At 52.8% G+C, this 17522-nt stretch overlaps 1 protein-coding gene across 1 annotated transcript; it reads left to right on the forward strand.

The window, feature by feature from the left end:
- The first annotated feature begins 397 nt into the window (after positions 1–397).
- Positions 398–12053, forward strand: PLD2 (phospholipase D2). The gene is made up of 25 exons (XM_037808316.1): positions 398–531; positions 1053–1162; positions 1249–1379; positions 1487–1629; positions 2035–2140; positions 2237–2302; positions 2448–2506; positions 2652–2744; positions 2838–2990; positions 3441–3590; positions 6209–6292; positions 6424–6502; positions 7455–7565; positions 7715–7885; positions 8247–8373; positions 8556–8674; positions 8770–8883; positions 8999–9103; positions 9280–9368; positions 9474–9587; positions 9759–9808; positions 10055–10189; positions 10404–10557; positions 10922–11036; positions 11314–12053. The coding sequence occupies exons 2-25, from the start codon at positions 1054–1056 to the stop codon at positions 11536–11538; spliced, it is 2802 nt and encodes a 933-aa protein (XP_037664244.1). The 5' UTR covers positions 398–531; position 1053; the 3' UTR covers positions 11539–12053.
- The last annotated feature ends 5469 nt before the right edge of the window (positions 12054–17522 follow it).

Raw genomic sequence — 17522 nt, forward strand, 5'->3', positions numbered from 1 at the left:
CCCCGAGCCTGAGTTCCTCATTCCTTCCATCTACTTCGCAAGCTGGGCTAGGCCAGACGTGGTTCGCAGCCGGCTGGGGAAGGGGGCGCTCGCAGCCCCCCGCCACCGAGGCGCGTCCTGCCAGGAGCCCAGACGTCGCCCGCGGGGTGGCGAGGGCCGGGCGTCCGGGCGGAGGACCAGCGCAGCGGCAAGGTCCGGTGGGACCGACGACGCGGGAAGGACCGACAGACCCGTGGCCAGCCGCCAGCCGGACCCCCGAGCCGCGAGGGCCGCCCCACGGGGCAGAAGGCGGCCCCCCGCCCAGGGCGCCGCGCTGCACGGCGAGGGCGGGCCGAAGACGGCGGGGGCGGGACAGGCCCGACGAGAATCCCGCGGAGGTGAGGCCGGGGACCGTCCCGCCTCCGAGGGCAGATCCCCAGCCCCGGCCCCGCCCGGGCCCGCTGGGGTGGAGGCTCCGGCTCGGCTCCGGCTCTCCGCCCTGCTTCCCTGCGCCCGCGAACCCCCGCGCGCGCGTCGGCGCCGGCTGCCAGGGTGAGGGGGCCGGGGTGGGGTCGCCTCCGAAAGTCCAGGGTCCCGGAAATCGGGCGGGACCGGGCTGCGCTGGGCTGCCCGGCCTCGCAGCTCAGCCCCGCTCTCAGATTTCGGGGTTTCCCTCCCCGGCGGGGAGCGCGTAACTTCCTCACTCCCGCCCGGACCCCCTCTCCCAGGCTGGCCGAGCCCAGCTTCAGCCCTGGCGGCCCCAGGCCCCTCCGACTACCCCGGGTCCGTCCCCCCGGCCTCTGCTCTGCCCCCTCCGGACCTGGCTGGGTGCCCCTCGGTGGTGCCCTAGTTACGGGACAGGGGGCGGGGCTGAGGGATTCGGGATGAAGGACTGAGGCAGGGGATGGAGGTCAGGGGGAGGCTGCAGGGCTTTGCAGCCCCTTAGGGGGCTAATTAGAGGTTGGGGTCAGCGGGGACCAGGTAGGGGGAGAAGAGGGCCCATGGGAGTCGGGGGTCCTTTGGGGTTGGGATGGGGGGGAGATTTTTAAAGGCAGGTCTCCCGGTATTCCTAGGATGATGGCGACCCCGGTGAGCCCATTCTACACTGGGGATGACCTGGACTCAAGCCAGTTACAGATGGAGCCCGATGTGGTGGACACTCTGAAGGATGACGAGGACCCAGGTACTCAGGGATAACCCTCAGGGAAGGGAGGTCCAGGGCACTGTGGCCTCCTGGGATTCACCATCTTCTGCTTTCTTTCCTCCCAGCTGACCGAATGCACCCCTTTCTGGCCATCTACGACCTCCAGCCTCTGAAAACGCACCCCTTGGTGTTTGCCGCTGGAGTCCCTGTCACCGCCCAGGTGGTGGGCACCGAAAGATACACCAGTGGATCCAAGGTGGCTGGGCTGGCACCAGGGAGGCGGGCAGAGGGAGGGGTGGCCAGAGTGGACAGCTGGGACCCGACGGGGGACATCGATTCAGTTCCTCCCCACCCTCCGCCCAGGTGGGAACCTGCACTCTGTACTCTGTCCGCTTGACGCATGGAGGCTTCACCTGGACAACCAAAAAGAAGTTTCGCCATTTCCAGGAGTTGCACCGGGACCTCCTGCGACACAAAGTCTTAATGAGTCTGCTCCCTCTGGCTCGGTGAGGGGGAGTGAAGTGCTTGTGGTGGAGGGCGGGTTGCCCCTCGCTCTGGCAGCATGGCCTGCCCCAGCCCCCTTCACTCCTTTCTCTTCCTCTTTCACCCCCAGACATTTTCCTTCCCCTCAACTCTGGCCGCTGGGCCCCTTCCCCTGACTGCCAGGAAACCTTCCCAGCCCAGCTCTCCCTCTCCATGGTTCTGTACCAGGATCTTAGCCGGGCTGGATGCCCAAAATGCCCCTGGCAGCTTCCCCCCTTCCCTTGTCTCCATTCCCAGGGGTGGGGGTGGGGGTGGGGGGTTTCCTTTTGCCAGCCTCTTGGCCTCCTGCCCTCCCCAAGGGTCCCACCTCCAGTGGGCCAGAGATCCAGGAACCAGCTCTCCCTGACCCTCCGCCATCCCTTCCACAGCTTTGCCGTTGCCTATTCTCCAGCCCGGGAGGCAGGCGACAGGGAGATTCCCTCTCTACCCCGAGTGGGTCCCGAGGGCTCCACCAGACATGCAGCCAGCAAACAGGTGTGATGAACAGCAGCAGGGTCTCTGGGATGGGTTTGGTGTGGAAATGGCTCTGGGCCCATCTGTCTGTCTCTCTCTCCTCCATCCCCACTCCAGAAATACCTGGAGAATTATCTCAACTGCCTCCTGGCCATGTCTTTTTACCGCAACTACCATGCCATGGTAAGGTTCAGGGGCTGGATGCCTGGGTCCTTTGAGGGGGAGCAGGCTTATCAGACTCCCAAGGGAGCAGAGGGCCCAGGTTGCTGAGGGCTGAGGGGCTGAAAGCTGGGGTCTCTCTCCCCTGAGCCTTTGTCTCCCTCTGCAGACGGAGTTCCTGGAAGTCAGTCAGCTCTCCTTCATTCCAGATCTTGGCTGCAAAGGCCTGTGAGTGTCTCATACCCTTCACCCAGCCATCTGCAAACATCTCTCTGGATCTCTCCCTGTCCTGTGAATGGAGGAGACTGTGCAGGATGTGCTGGGGGGGTCTGGATTCCTCAGTCCCAGCATCTCTTCCTGATTTTCCCCACAGGGAGGGGGTGATCCGGAAGCGCTCAGGGGGCCACCGGGTGCCTGGCCTCACCTGCTGTGGCCGAGACCAAGCTTGTTACCGCTGGTCCAAGAGGTGAGGGCTCGAGCGGAGCAGCCGGGCAGTGGCTGGGGGTGAGGAAGGAGATCCCGAAGGCAGGGAGGAATGGACGGGGCCCTTCTGCTCCAGGTGGCTGGTGGTGAAGGACTCCTTCCTGCTGTACATGTGCCTCGAGACTGGCGCCATCTCGTTTGTTCAGCTCTTTGACCCTGGCTTCGAGGTGCAGGTGGGGAAGAGGAGCACGGAGGCACGGTATGGGGTCCGGATCGATACCTCCCACAGGTAAGGCCCCCTCTAGTGAGTGGAGAGCCAGTCCTAGAGCCCCGAGGGGGAGAGACGGTGGAAGAGACAGAGTTCCCGTCCCCCTGGATCTGGCCATGGATTTGAAACAGGGAGCTGGTCCAGCCAGATGCTTGGGCTGCTCTTAGAGTTTGGACTCAGAGAAAGGGGGTTGAGAACAAGCTTGGGGGAGGGGCTCCTGATATAAAAGAAAAGGAACTTCATTCATTCAGTGGTTCTTCATTCAACAAACCTGAGGGCCTGGCACAGCACCAGGTGCTGAAAACCCAACCATAAATGAGGCAGATGTCTGCCCTGTCCCTATGGAGTTGTGAGTTAGGGACTAAGGGAGCAGGTGGGAAAGAGGTGCTAGCCCAACTGGGGTGGTCTCTGTGCAAGGCCAGAGGTGTGGAGGGGGAGGATGGGTGGTCCAGCTCATGGTTCTCTGTCCAGGTCCTTGATTCTCAAGTGCAACAGCTACCGGCAGGCACGGTGGTGGGGCCAGGAGATCACGGAGCTGGCTCAGGGTCCAGGTAGAGACTTCCTACAGCTGCACCGGCACGACAGCTATGCACCACCCCGGCCTGGGACCCTGGCCCGGTGGTGAGACACTGATGTCCTTCTGAGTTTATCTATGGCCTTCTTGATCCCCTTGGTATCCCCTGACTCCTTGATCCTTCCTCTCTTTTATCTCCTCTCACCCCTTGTGAACTTGATGGCCCCCCTTTATCTCCTTGTATCTCCCCGACTCCCTGACTGCTTTAACCACGCTGATCTCTCTGACTCCCCTCTGATCTTTCTGGTCTTAATCCTTGTGGCCCCCAAATGTGGTCATCTCCTCTGACCTCTGACCTCTCTGACCTCCTGTGACCTTTTAACCCCCTTTTGCCCCACTGATTCCCTCTGTTCTCTGTACTGTCCTTAAATCTCTCTGATTTATTCATTCATTTAGTGAACAGCTTTTTAAGCACCTACTATGTACCAGGTCCAATGCTGGAAATCAGACACAGGCTTCTCTGGTTTCAGGAATTAGTAGGTGATTCAACTACGAAACAATGTGAACTTGCTCTACTGGTGATAGATGTAGGAAAATGAGCTCGGAGGAGGAGCATCTGCCCCAGCGTGGGGATGTCCAGACAGGCTTCCAGAAGGCTAGCATTAGCATGATAAGGAAAATGGAGACGGATGGTCTAGCAGAGAGAATAGAAATAACTTGGTGTGTTTGGAAACCACGAAGGTTGATCGAAGGTTGATCGTTAGTGTGAGGAGGAGCTGTCAGAGAAGAGTTTGGGGAGTCATGGAAGGAATTTTTGGTTGCAGGTGGTTTTGTGATTTTTCTTTTCCATAAGAACAAATAGTAGCTAATAATTAATGTAGTACTTCCTGTGTGTTAAGAAGTGTTTTACATGTGTTAACTCATTGAATCCTCACGACACACCTATAAAATTAACTCCATTTGACAGATGAGGAAACAGGCAAGGAGAGGTTAAGTAACTTGCCCAAGGTCACGCACCCTGTAAACGGTGGAACTGGGATTCAAATCCAAGCAGTCTGGGTCGAGACCCTGCTCTTAACCACCATAGTAGGCAGTTAGTTATTAAAAAGTCAACCAATACAGGAGCACATTAAATGAAAAAATTAAAATTCTCATTCATTGCACACCCCTTTCTCCTCCTTACTCCCACCCAGCACCCTGCCTCAACCATCCCGCTTGTCTCCCCAGAAGTAACCCTGGAAACAGTTTGAAATGTGTCCTCCCAACTCTTTTTTTTTCATTATTAGAGAAGTTGTGGGTTTACAGAACAATCATATACCACCCTATTATTAACACCTTGCCTTGGTGTGGAACATTTGTTACAATTCATGATTGGCACATTTTTAAATTGTATTATTAATGGTACTAGTTCATGGTTTAACTTAGGGTTCACTGTTTGTGTAGTGTAGTTCCATGTTTTGTTTTGCTTTTTAGTTTTTATTCTGTTACCATATGTACAATCTAACATTTCCGCTTTTAATCACGTTCAGGTATATATTCAGTGCTGTTAATTATGTTCACAATGTTTTGCTACCATCACCATCATCCATTACCAAAACATTCCGTCATTCCAAATAGGAACCCTGTACATTTTAAGCCTTAACTTCCCGTTCCTATACCCTACCCCATCCTCTGGTAACCTGTATTCTAGATTCTGACTCGACGAGTTTACTTATTGTAATTACTTCAAGTCAGTGAGTTCATACAATATTTTTCCCTTTGTGTCTGGCTTATTTCACTCAACATGATGTCTTCAAGGTTCATCCATGTTGTCTCATGCATCAGGACTTCATTCCTTTTTACAGCTGAATAATATTCTGTTATATGTATACACCACATTTTATTTATCCATTCATCAGTTGATGGAAACTCCCAGCTCTTTTTTCTACATCTTTTCATACGTGCATGCACATATGTCTACTTTGTTTTAACATAAATGAGATCATACACTATTCTGTGGCTTATTTTTTCACTTACTACTTTTGCTAGAGATTAGACATTTAGGTTATTTCCAATTTCTTACCCTTATAAATAATGCTGAGATGAACACAGTCTTTGCCTAAGCATTTTATAGGATGTATTCCTAGAAATAGAATTATTGTGTTAAAGGATATGTACATTTAATATTTTGATAGATACTGCCAAATTTTCCTCTAAAAAGGCTGCGATCAGTGTATATTCCCATACTCTATGGGAATACCCATTTCCCCATATGCTAATATCACACACTACCAGTGATTTTAATTTTTGCCAATATAGGGGATAAAAAATGTTATTTCATTTTAATTTCAGTTTCCTTATTTGCTAGTGAAACTGAACATCTTTTCCTACAATTGACCATTTTAATATCCTCTGTGAACTGTCAGTTCTTATTTACTCAAATTTCAGTTGGCTTATATGTCTTTTTCTTATTGATTTGTTGGAGCTCTTTATGTATGATGTGTTAATCCTCCCAATCGACCTGTCATTTTCTTAATTTTCTGCATCTTCTGTAATGTTTGTTTTTCTTTAGCTCATACTGGAAAATCCATCCCCTTCGATATATCTGATGCCATCTGACCTCTCTGATCACTCCTGGTCTCTGACCCTGCTGTCACTTCTTACCCATGACTGTCCTCCAGTCTTCACTTCTTAGAGTTTTTTGGCTTCTGACTCCCCTGACCTCCTTGGCTTGGCCTCCCCCCAGGTTTGTGAATGGGGCAGGTTACTTTGCGGCTGTGGCAGATGCCATCCTGCGAGCTCAAGAGGAGATTTTCATCACAGACTGGTGGTGAGTCAGAGCAAAGGCCCAAGCAAGAAGGGGTGGGATAGGGCCTGGAGGATAGAGGAAGGAGTGGAGGGGAAGGAGTGGCTGGTTATTTGGGGCTTAGTTTGCTCCTCCTCCTCTGCCCTCAATCCCAGGTTGAGTCCTGAGATTTACCTGAAACGTCCTGCCCACTCAGATGACTGGAGACTGGACATTATGCTCAAGAGGAAGGCGGTGAGGAGAGGGGTCAGGCTGGAGAGGGGTGCTTTGGGGGTTGCTTGTGGGTGCAGGCTGCTTAGAAAGGCCTGTAGCATGGGAGAAAGTAGGGAATCTGAGGTTTCACGGGGAGGAAACCTGCCCAGCCTGGTTCAGTGTCTGGCCAACATCACCTTCTTCCATAGGGAGAACTGACACCTCCCTCTTCGTGCTCCCCCCCTACCTGGTAGAGATTTCTCTTCCAGTCCCAGTAGTACTTTATTGTGTACCCCAGGGGTGTACATATTTGTCTCTCTCACTAGACTTATAGTTCCCGAAGAGGAGGGAGTGGTTGATTAAAATCACAGCTCCAGTAACCCATAACATTCTTTGTAATTTGCCCTCTAACCACTTGTTAAATTGCACTTGGGAAGTTATCACTTGTATGTAAATATGTTATATTCCACAATAAAAATAAAAAATCATAGCTCCAGCAGAAGGCACAGTGTCTGCTATGTAGAGGGCATCTGCAGATATATGGGTGATGGAGGGTGGCTGGGTGAGTGGATGGGTAGATAATAGAAAGGGAGATGGATGGAAGGATATGAGATTGGAAAGGTGAATAGACCGGGGGTGGGTAGGTAGACAGTTGAATGATAGAAGGCAGGTAGGGGGATGAGTCAGTGGTTGGGGAGATGGATGGATAGATTATGAAAAGAGGTGGGTGGATGAGTGGATAGATGGGTGAGAGGGTAGATGGGGGATAGACGGGTAGCGGATGTGTGGATGGATGAGTGGGCGAGCAGATAGAGACATTCATTCTAAGTTTGCAGCAAGCATCAAAGCAGGGAGGAAGTGGCAGGGCATGTGGGCTCATCTGGTAGGTTGGAGGGACATATAGGAATCCTGAGCATGGGATAGGACTTTGGGAAGGTGGGGAGGGGAAATTCTAGAAGAAACATTAGGATCTGGCTCCCCCATTCACCACCAGGAGGAGGGTGTCCGTGTGTCCATCCTGCTGTTTAAAGAAGTGGAGTTGGCCTTGGGCATCAACAGTGGCTATAGCAAGAGGGCTCTGATGCTGCTGCACCCCAATGTAAAGGTGATCCTACCCCACTACACCCCACCTCTCCACAACTCTCCCTTCCCCTGAATACCTCACCCTTCCTTCTTTCCATGCTCCCTCCCAGGGCCTCCTCTGCCTTCTGTCACCTAAACCCAACCTCATGAGCTCCCTCGTACCTGCCCCAGGTGATGCGCCACCCAGACCAGGTGACGCTGTGGGCCCATCATGAGAAGCTCCTGGTGGTGGACCAAGTGGTGGCCTTCTTGGGGGGACTAGACCTCGCCTATGGCCGCTGGGATGACCTGCACTACCGGCTGACTGACACTGGGGACTCCTCTGAATCAGCCACCCCACAGGTGATCCCCCAGACCTTCCTGAGCTTTCCCGAGCTCGGCTAACCTAAACTCCACCCCCTTCCCAGCTCCAGTCTTCTCCTTCCAGCTATTCCAGGCACTTTCTATCCTCCAAATTCCTTGGTCTTTCTGGGACCCCAGTAACCCACTTTGAAGATACTATAACCCAGCCCCTTCCCCATTTCCATTACCCAGCCACCCCCGTTCCTGTAGGGATATCGAATGCACTGTTTTGCTCTTACTCTGTGTCCCTCTGTCTGTCTGTCTCACAGTCTTTCAGTGCTCCCAGCTTCTTTATGCCTTGGCTCTGTATGGCCCCCATGACCCTCCCCTTGCCCCTGGCTTGGGTGTGTTCCCCCTACAGCCTCCGACCCTGTGCCCAGGCTCTCCCACCACCCCAGACCTCTCTCACAACCAATTCTTCTGGCTGGGCAAGGACTACAGCAATCTTATCACCAAGGACTGGGTGCAACTGGACCGGCCTTTTGAGGGTGAGGGCCTCCCTCCTCTAAATCCCCCAAGAACTGGGCGCAGGGGAGGACATTGGGGCTGGGACTGAGAATGTGGTGAGATGGGTCAAAGATGGTGCAGCCTTCCCTCTGGCAGGGTCTTGCCCCAAGACTCCCCACAGAACCAGCCCTGACCTCTCTCCTGACTCTCCTGGGACCCCCAGATTTCATTGACAGGGAGACCACACCTCGGATGCCATGGCGGGACGTTGGGGTGGTCGTGCATGGCCCACCCGCCCGGGACCTTGCCCGGCACTTCATCCAGCGCTGGAACTTCACCAAGGTGCTCATTCCTTCCTCTGGGGGCTGAAGGTTAGGAGGGAGCCCAGGGGGAGCTTGGCCCCTTCCATTGACTCCACCATCCCATTGACACCTCAGACCACCAAGGCCAAGTACAAGATACCCACGTACCCCTACCTGCTGCCCAAGTCTGCCAACACTGCCCACCAGCTCCCCTTTACACTGCCTGGGGGGCAGTGCGTCACTGTGCAGGTAGGGGTCTTCTGCCCCCACCCTTCAGCCTACTGTCCCTGATACGAGAGCCCCCCAGACTTCTCTCCTGGGTTAGGAACCTCCTTGGCTACATCACCTTCACCGTTCCCCTTAGGTCTTGCGCTCAGTGGACCGCTGGTCAGCGGGGACGTTGGAGAACTCCATCCTCAATGCCTACCTGCACACCATCAGGGAGAGCCAGCACTTTCTCTACATTGAGGTCTGACTGGGGTGATAGTAGAGGATGGAGGCGATGTCCCAGGAGAGAGACTTACGATGTCACTTGGGATGATGGAGCACTGGGGTAGCCAGGCCTGGGGCCAGGTCCTGGGCTGGGGTCTGGAGCCAGGGGGCAGAGGCCAAGACGCTGATCTCTCTCTTCGGTTCCTGCACCAGAATCAGTTCTTCATTAGCTGCTCAGATGGGCGGACGGTTCTGAACAAGGTGGGCGACGAGATTGTGGACAGAATCCTGAAGGCCCATGAGTAAGGACTGGCAGGAAGGTGGCGCATGGGGGCTGGGGGTGAAGCTCAGCTGGAGGGGGCGGGGCTGAGGGAGGGGCTCGCCTCTGACTCCACCCCTCCTCCCAGACAGGGGCAGTGCTTCCGCATTTACGTGCTTTTGCCCCTGCTCCCCGGCTTTGAGGGGGACATCTCTGCAGGTGGTGGGAATTCCATCCAGGCCATTCTGCACTTCACTTACAGGTGACACCCCCACGCCCACCCCAGCCAGATTCCATGTCTCTGTGGCCCCATCCTATCAGTCCCCACTCCTGACTCCATCCTGATCCCTTCCTGCTGGACCTTTGAGGTCTGCCTGGCATCCCTCCCTCCTCCCCCCAACCCCTACCTTCCTCATCCTTTCTCTTCCCTCAGGACCCTGTGTCGTGGGGAGTATTCAATCCTACATCGCCTCAAAGCAGCCAGTGAGTGCTGGGGACCGGGGGTTGAAGTTCTGGATCCCTGGGGAGGGGGGGGATTGGGAGCTAGAGGTCCGGGAGGAGGCTGTCACTCTTGTGTGCCTCAGGGGTGACCCACCTGGGACCACAGGTGGCCTTTCACTGCGGGGAGAAGTTTATAGACCCGACTCTAGGAGGGGGGCGGATAGGGTTCCATCTGAGCACAGAGGACCCGTCTCTCCCCAACCCCTGCACCATCTCTCTCGCATGCAGTGGGGACAGCGTGGCGAGACTATATCTCCATCTGCGGGCTCCGCACACATGGGGAGCTGGGCGGGCACCCAGTCTCCGAGCTCATCTATATTCACAGCAAGATGCTCATTGCAGACGACCGGACGGTCATCATCGGTCAGTGCTGGATCAGGGCCCCTGGCAGCAGGAAGAGGGGGGATGGGTGGAGGAGGGCCCACCTGGGGGTCAGGGATGAGGGGTGGGGTGATGGAGACTGGAGCTGAGACCCAATTGGGAATGGGAGCCAAAGAAGGGGTGTTGCTCTGGTGGAGATGGGGTGAGGGGTCCCCCTGGGCCCGGGCAGACATGGTCTGTGCTATGCCCATCCCAGGCTCTGCAAACATCAATGACCGGAGCTTGCTGGGGAAGCGGGACAGTGAGCTGGCTGTGCTGATCGAGGACACAGAGATGGAGCCGTCCCTCATGGATGGGGCAGAGTATCAGGCGGGCCGGTTTGCCTTGAGTTTGCGGAAACACTGCTTCAGGTAGGGTTGGGGTGGGGTGCTGCAGTGAGGGGGTCGGGGAACATCTGCTTTTTGAACCAGGTATGAGGGTTGCTTAGAAGTAGCACCGACTTTCCCCATAGGCAGACTCACCCCATTAGGGTTCCGGCACAGTAGGACACCAAAAAAATGAGAAAAAGTCTTTAAAACATATATATTTTTAAAGCATCAAAGTAGCCACCAAAGTAGAAACAAATTAAAACTTTATTGGACTCCTTTACACTTATTTTCCTGTTTCATGTTGCATCTATTTTGAATTCCCTGGGTAGGGGCAACTGAACTTTTTGGGTATGCAGGTTCCCCAAGGGTTGTAATTTGAGCTTGCTGGGACCCCTTTCTCCCCTAGCGTGATCCTCGGGACAGACACCCGACCAGATCTCGATCTCCGGGACCCTGTCTGTGATGACTTCTTCCAGCTGTGGCAAGAGACGGCTGAGAACAACGCCAATATCTACGAGCAGGTGGGGGCTGAGAGGGGCTGGCCCGGGGGGAATTTATGGGGCATTCTGCTCAGGGTGGGATGGAGAGAAGCCCCATCATACAGCCATTCTCAGGAGGGGGGTGTGGGTCTGGGGGGCAGTCACGATCTTGGGCTTCAGTGGCCTGTGGTCAAGGTGGAGGGTATCGAGAGATGGTGTGTGTGTGTGTGTGTGGAAGGGGGAGGAGTCCAGCTCTGGACTGGGACTCTTGGGAAAGTCTCCCCAAGCCTCATCTGCTTCCATGTCCTCCCCCCCACAGATCTTCCGCTGCCTGCCGTGCAATGCCACGCGCTCCATGCGGGCGCTCCGGGAGTACGTGGCTGTGGAGCCCTTGGCTGTGGTCAGCCCTCCCTTGGCACGGTCTGAGCTCACCCAGGTCCAAGGCCACCTGGTGCACTTCCCGCTCAAGTTTCTGGAGGATGAGTCTTTGCTGCCCCCACTGGGCAGCAAGGAGGGTGTGATGCCCCTGGAAGTGTGGACATAGCCAAGGCTCCAGACGGGGGAGGCCACCAGCCACTAGACCCCACCCCGTCTGGCTCCCTGCCCCTCAATCCTGACGACTGCGGGCAGTGCCCTTGGAGGCCTGGGGAGGCAGGCATCGCCGAGGGGACTGGAGAAGTCACAGAGGACCCTTCCTTGGGGATGCGGCCATAGAGGGCACGCCCACCCCCAGGCTGGGGAGGCCGGAGAGGGTCCCAGAGCAGAGCATCCTCCCCATTGCCCAGTTCAACCACTGCTACAGAGGAGCAGGAAGCCAGGGTGCAGCCTCTCATGCTGGGCCATCTCCATCTCTCCCCTCCTCCTGCCCGTGAACCCCCTCCCTCCCTGCTCGAGGGCTTCTCCCAGCCCATTACTGTCGAGGTGGGGGGGAGGATGAAGCCACTGCAGGACTTCAGCCCCGACCTGAAGCCACACTAACGCCCTCCACCAGCCTACTGACAGACACTAACTTTGTATCAGTCCAATAAGCGTTTCATAAATAAAAGCAAAGAAAAGTTCCCTGCCTCTTCATTGGCGGAACTGAGTGCTGTCTCAGCCACCCCACCACCCCTGCCTATGCGTGACCCCAGTGCCCTTCGCCTCATCCCTGGAAGGAGGAACTTCTCCACCCTGTTCCTTTCTTCCTTCTCTCTCCATCTCTGCTGTACTTGACTGTGGTTTCAGGATCGCAGTCACCTGGCTGCTGGGTGGAGAAGGTGTTCACACTGCGATCCTGGGGGAGAAGCCCTTGGAGAATCGGGGTGCTGACCTTGGAGCTGCAGAGAGGGATGTGCCCTGAGAAGGGCCCGGAGAAGCTGCCTCTTGTTTCTCAAGTGACAGCGCTGGGAGAGGCTTAGGGACACGCCAGTGGGAGCCGTTCAGGGTATAGGAAGGAAGGTTCAGGTCAGGAAGGACGGGGCCCACATCCTGCATTTGTCCGCTTGACCTTGTCCAGCCACATCACCTCTCTGGGCCTCGAGGGTCGCAAATGAGAATAATACTTACCTGCCTGGCTTGCTGTAAAGATTCAGTCATTGACTTAAAACATTTCTTGAGCACCCAGTATTTGCACCCAGGCACCATTCTCGACTCTCAGAAGTGAGTACAACAAGGTCCCCACTCGTGTAGCGCCGTGTTCCGGGGCATTCCTGTCCAATACAGTAGCCTGTAGCCACGTTGGATTGTTTCAATTTAAATTAGCTAAACTTAGAAAAAAATTAAAAATTTAATTCCTCAGTTGCACCAGCCCCATTTCAAGAGCTCAATAGCCACTGTGGCCAATGGCCAGCAGGTTGGACAGCTCAGACCGGGGCTATTTCTATCACTGCAGAAAGTTCTGTGGGACGGCACTGTGCTAGAGGGGAGAAAGAATTAAATGGCACGGTCTATGCAAGAGGATAGCACCCGCTGGACTGAGGATGGTGGTTGCCAGGGACAAGATAACAGAGAAGTATATCGAGAGCCTTCCCTGAACTGGTAACTTATTTCTTAAACTGAGTGGTGGGTAGGTGGATTTTTATTTTACAAACATAGCATCTTTTTGGATGTCTGGAATATTTTGAAATAATAATTTTTTTAAAAGTTTTAGCGCAAGTCCTGGCTGCTGCCCTTCATTTCTGCAGCCTCACTCCTCCAAAAGTTTCAGAATTGAGCACAGAAGCATGAAGACACTGAGGGGAGTAGTGAGACGTTAGGGAGCTTCCCTGGAAGCAGGAAGTGTTAGATGGGGTGATGCTGTGAAGAGAGGCAACACTTTTGCAGGGCCCCCATCCTTTCCCCCCGAGGCAAGCCTCCTGAGTCCAGTCCCTCTGTAGCAGCCACTTCCACACAAGAAAGCCCCCCTCCCACCTGTAGTGGTCCCCTGGTGCTAATTGGCATTCTGCTAATTAGCCTCATTATCAGCACTAAGTGCCTCTTCCCTAGGGGGGCCTTTACCTTGTTAGCTGAGGAGTGGGGGGCGGGGGGGGCAGGCAGCAGCTGCCCCAGGCTGGGCCAGGGGCTAAGGGGGGCTTCTGCTTCTTTCCACTGTCTTTCCATCTATCTGCCCTCCGGCCATAAAGCCTGGAGTTTCTCGAATGGAGGCTACACGGTCCAGGGCTCCCTCCACTCCACCACATTGTCTCTTTTAAAGGTTTTATTATGGAAAATTTCAAATAAATACAAAAGTAGAGACTAGAATAATAAACCCGCACGTATCTAAGTATCACACCATCATCTGGCTTCAAAAATTATCAGCTCAGGGTTCATCTTGCCTCTGTATCCCCTTAAAACCCCAGACGACATTGTCTCTTGAGTTTGGTAACCATTCATCCCATCCCTGTAATCTTGATTTGCTCAATTATTCAGTATTTCTAAATTAATCAGTCTATGTGTCGGGCACTAGTAAATTTATGGAGGACCTAATATATACCAAGTGCTTAACATCCAAATTTTTATTTTATCCTAACCTCCATAAGGTAGAAATTATCATCCCTATTTTATACATGATGGAATGCAACCTCAGAGAGGTTAAGTGATTTGCCCAAAGTCCTAACTTCAAATTCTGTTTTTATGTACTAGCCAATGGTCTTGACCTTGAATTACCATATTATCACAGTGCCTACCCAGACAACAGGATGCCTTCAACCACCTGAATGTTATCGACCCTCTAGTGGGTGCCAGGCCCTCTGCTGAACAAGACTGACTTCATTCCTGCCTTAAAGGAGATTCAACAAGGCATTTACAATTCAAATTGTTAAATGTTACCGTGGGCTTAAGCCTGGCAGCTGAGACAGAAGAGGAGCCAGACTCAGTCTTACTGGGTCAAGGAAGGCTTCCTGGAGGAGGCAATTTAGACATGTAAGGCAAGCCAAAGGGCGATGAAAGTGAGTTGGTTGGGAGGTGGGGAGCATTCCAGGGAGAAGACACAGTAAGCGCAAAGCTAGAGCAGAGTATGCTGAGTTCTGGAAACTGTGAGTAGAGTAGTTCAGTAGGGCTGGAATAGATCAGGTTGAGTGGAGGAGTATTAAAAAATAAGGTAGCTTCGTTACTGCAGAGGAGAGGCTAAAGCTGCTTATAACTGTGCCTAAGAGTCTCCCCCTGAGTACCTCTGTTGTTCAGATGTGGCCCTCTCTCTCTAGCTAAACCAAACTCGGCAGGTGAACTCACTGCCCTCCCCGCTACATGGGATCTGACTCCCAGGGGTGTAAATCTCCCTGGCAACTCGGGATATGACTCCCAGGGATGAATCGCGACCTGGCATCGTGGGATTGAGAACATCTTCTTGACCGAAAGGAGGATGCGAAATGAAACAAAATAAAGTTTCAGTGGCTGAGAGATTCCAAATGGAGTCGAGAGGTCACTCGGTTGGGCATTCTTATGCACTATATAGACAACCCTTTTTAGGTTTTAATGCACTGGAATAGTTAGAAGTAAATACCTGAAACTACCAAACTCCAACCCAGTAGCCTTGACTCTTGAAGACGATTGTACAACAGTGTAGCTTACAATGGGTGACAGTGAGATTGTGAAAACCTTGTGGATCGCACTCCCTTTATCCGGTGTATGGATGGAGGAGTAGAAAAATGGGGACAAAAACTAAATGGAAAATAGAGTGGGATGGGGGGGATGATTTGGGTGTTCTTATTTATTTTTATTTTTTATTCTTATTCTGATTCTTTCTGGTGCAAGGAAAATGTTCAAAAATAGATTGGGGTGATGGATGCACAACTATATGATGATACTGTGAACAGTTGATTGTATACCATGGATGATTGTATGGTATGTGAATATATCTCAATAAAATTGAATTAAAAAAAAAGTATAGGATTACCAAATGCACAGCAATTCCACTTCTAGATATATACCCAGAATAACTGAAAGCAGGGACTCCTACACCAATGTTGCATAGCAGCATTATTCATAATTGTCAAAAGGTGGAGGCAATCCATGTGTCCATCAATCAATGAATGGGTAAACAAAATGTGGCATTCACATGCGATGGAATATTATTCAGCGGTAAAACGGAATGAAGTGCTGATACATGCAACAACATGGATGAACCTTGTCAAATGAAATGAGACACAAAAGGACAAATGTTGTATGATCTCTCGTATAAGAAATAATTAGAATATGCAAATTCTTAAGAGTCAGAAATTAGAATACAGGTTTCGGGGGTGGGGGATGGATAGAGTGTGAGGAGCCAATGCTCAATAGTAGAGTTTCTGTTTGGAGTGATGGAAAAGTTTTGGTAGTGGGTGGTATTGATGGTAGCACAACATTGTGATTGTAATTAACACCACTGAACTGCGTACTTGAAAGTGGTTATAATGGGGAATATTATGTTACCTATGTTACCAGAATAAATACCACATAGAACTGTACAACACAAAGAGTGAACCCTAATGTAACCTATGGACTAAAATTAATAATATAATTATACTAACCATGGTTCTTCAATTGTAACAAAGTTACCACACTTGCAAAATTATAACAACAGAGAAAACTGTGTGCATGAGGGGGATTGCTATATGGGAACTCTACTTTCTGCATGGTTTTTCTGTAAAATGCCCCAAAAAACCCAACCAACCAACCAAACAAAAAACCCAAGGCAGAAGAAAAAGGCAGAATCTTGAGTCTTTGACTCTACCTGGGGGCATGGAGAATTGATTTGAGGGAGGCCAGATAGGAGGCTGACAGTAGTGGAGGCGAGCGGTGAATGTGGCTTGGATGAGGACAATGGCACTGAAAACAGGAGTTGGGAGGGAGGGCAAGACTGGATGTTCATCCAAATGTGCCAAGAAGGATTTAGGAGGGAGAGCGTCTTTCCGAAGACTTTTATTTCAAACTCTCCTAAGTGATGTTTATATTAAGGCAGGTGGTGGTTTTTTTCAGAGACAGTGTTCACACGGTAGAAGGGATTTTAGGGATCATACAGCTTTCCTCCTCAACTTTAGTGAAAGAAAAGCCCAAAGAAGCAAAGCAACTTGCTCGAGGTCACACAGCATATCAGTTGCAGAACATGACTCCTTGTTCTTTAGGTAGACTTTCCCAGCCTCCAGTGAGGCTAATGGCTGGGGGCATTGTGCCAACATGACTAGATCTAAGGTGACCCAAGCAAGATTTGAGGGAGCGGGTGACAGGTTCCTCCTTTTCCCCTCAGCCTCTCCCCGACACCCCTCCCCCCGCGCAGCTCCAGTGATCAATGAATAAGTGTTCAAACAGTTCCTTTGTGCAGAACACTTTATTACGAAAAGTGCAGAGGTACAGGTCTGCGGTAGGAATCCCTATCCTGACATCTGAGATGTCCTCAACGCTCCCCAGCCAGGCAGGGAAGGGGGTCAAGGTTTTTCCTGAAGCAGCCAGTCGCCCCCCACCCACTTCGTGGCTTCTCCAGTCCAGGTTCTCACTGAGGTGCCCTTCCTCCAGCGGCTCGACTGTTGCCATGGCAACTGGGTGGGTGGGCAGACAGCCCATCCCATCTAGAGACCACGCAGCCCTCGCGTGGGGAGTTTCCATAACAACCCCCCTAGAAATAGAGGGGGTTGGATTCCGCCCCCCTTCCCCCGCAACTAGATAGGTGGGTGGCTTGATTGGCAGCTGGGCACACGAAAGGAGGGGAAGGAAAGGAAAGGAAAGGAGCCAACAGAGATCTAACAGGGAAATGGGGGAGGGAGGGCAAAAAAAATCGGGAAAGGAAAGGAAACGCGTGTGCGCACGCGCGCCAGCTGGTGGGCGCGCTCCGCGGCCGCCTCGGCCACCGCCCACTTCTTTCACGCCAGGCTCGCGCGGTCTCTTAGTCCTCGCGCGCGCCCTTCGCTCTCTCTCGCTCTCTCTCTCTCTCTCTCTCTCTCTCTCTCTCTCTCTCTCTCTCTCTCTCTCTCTCTCTCTCTCTCTCTCTCTCTCTCTCTCTCTCTCTCTCTCTCTCTCTCTCTCTCTCTCCTGCGCCTGCGCGCAGGTGTCGGCGCCTAGGGGGAGGGGGAACCCGGCGCGCTCGCATCACGTTCCCTC

This window comes from Choloepus didactylus, chromosome 18 (assembly GCF_015220235.1).
Source record: "Choloepus didactylus isolate mChoDid1 chromosome 18, mChoDid1.pri, whole genome shotgun sequence".
NCBI lineage: Eukaryota > Metazoa > Chordata > Mammalia > Pilosa > Megalonychidae > Choloepus > Choloepus didactylus.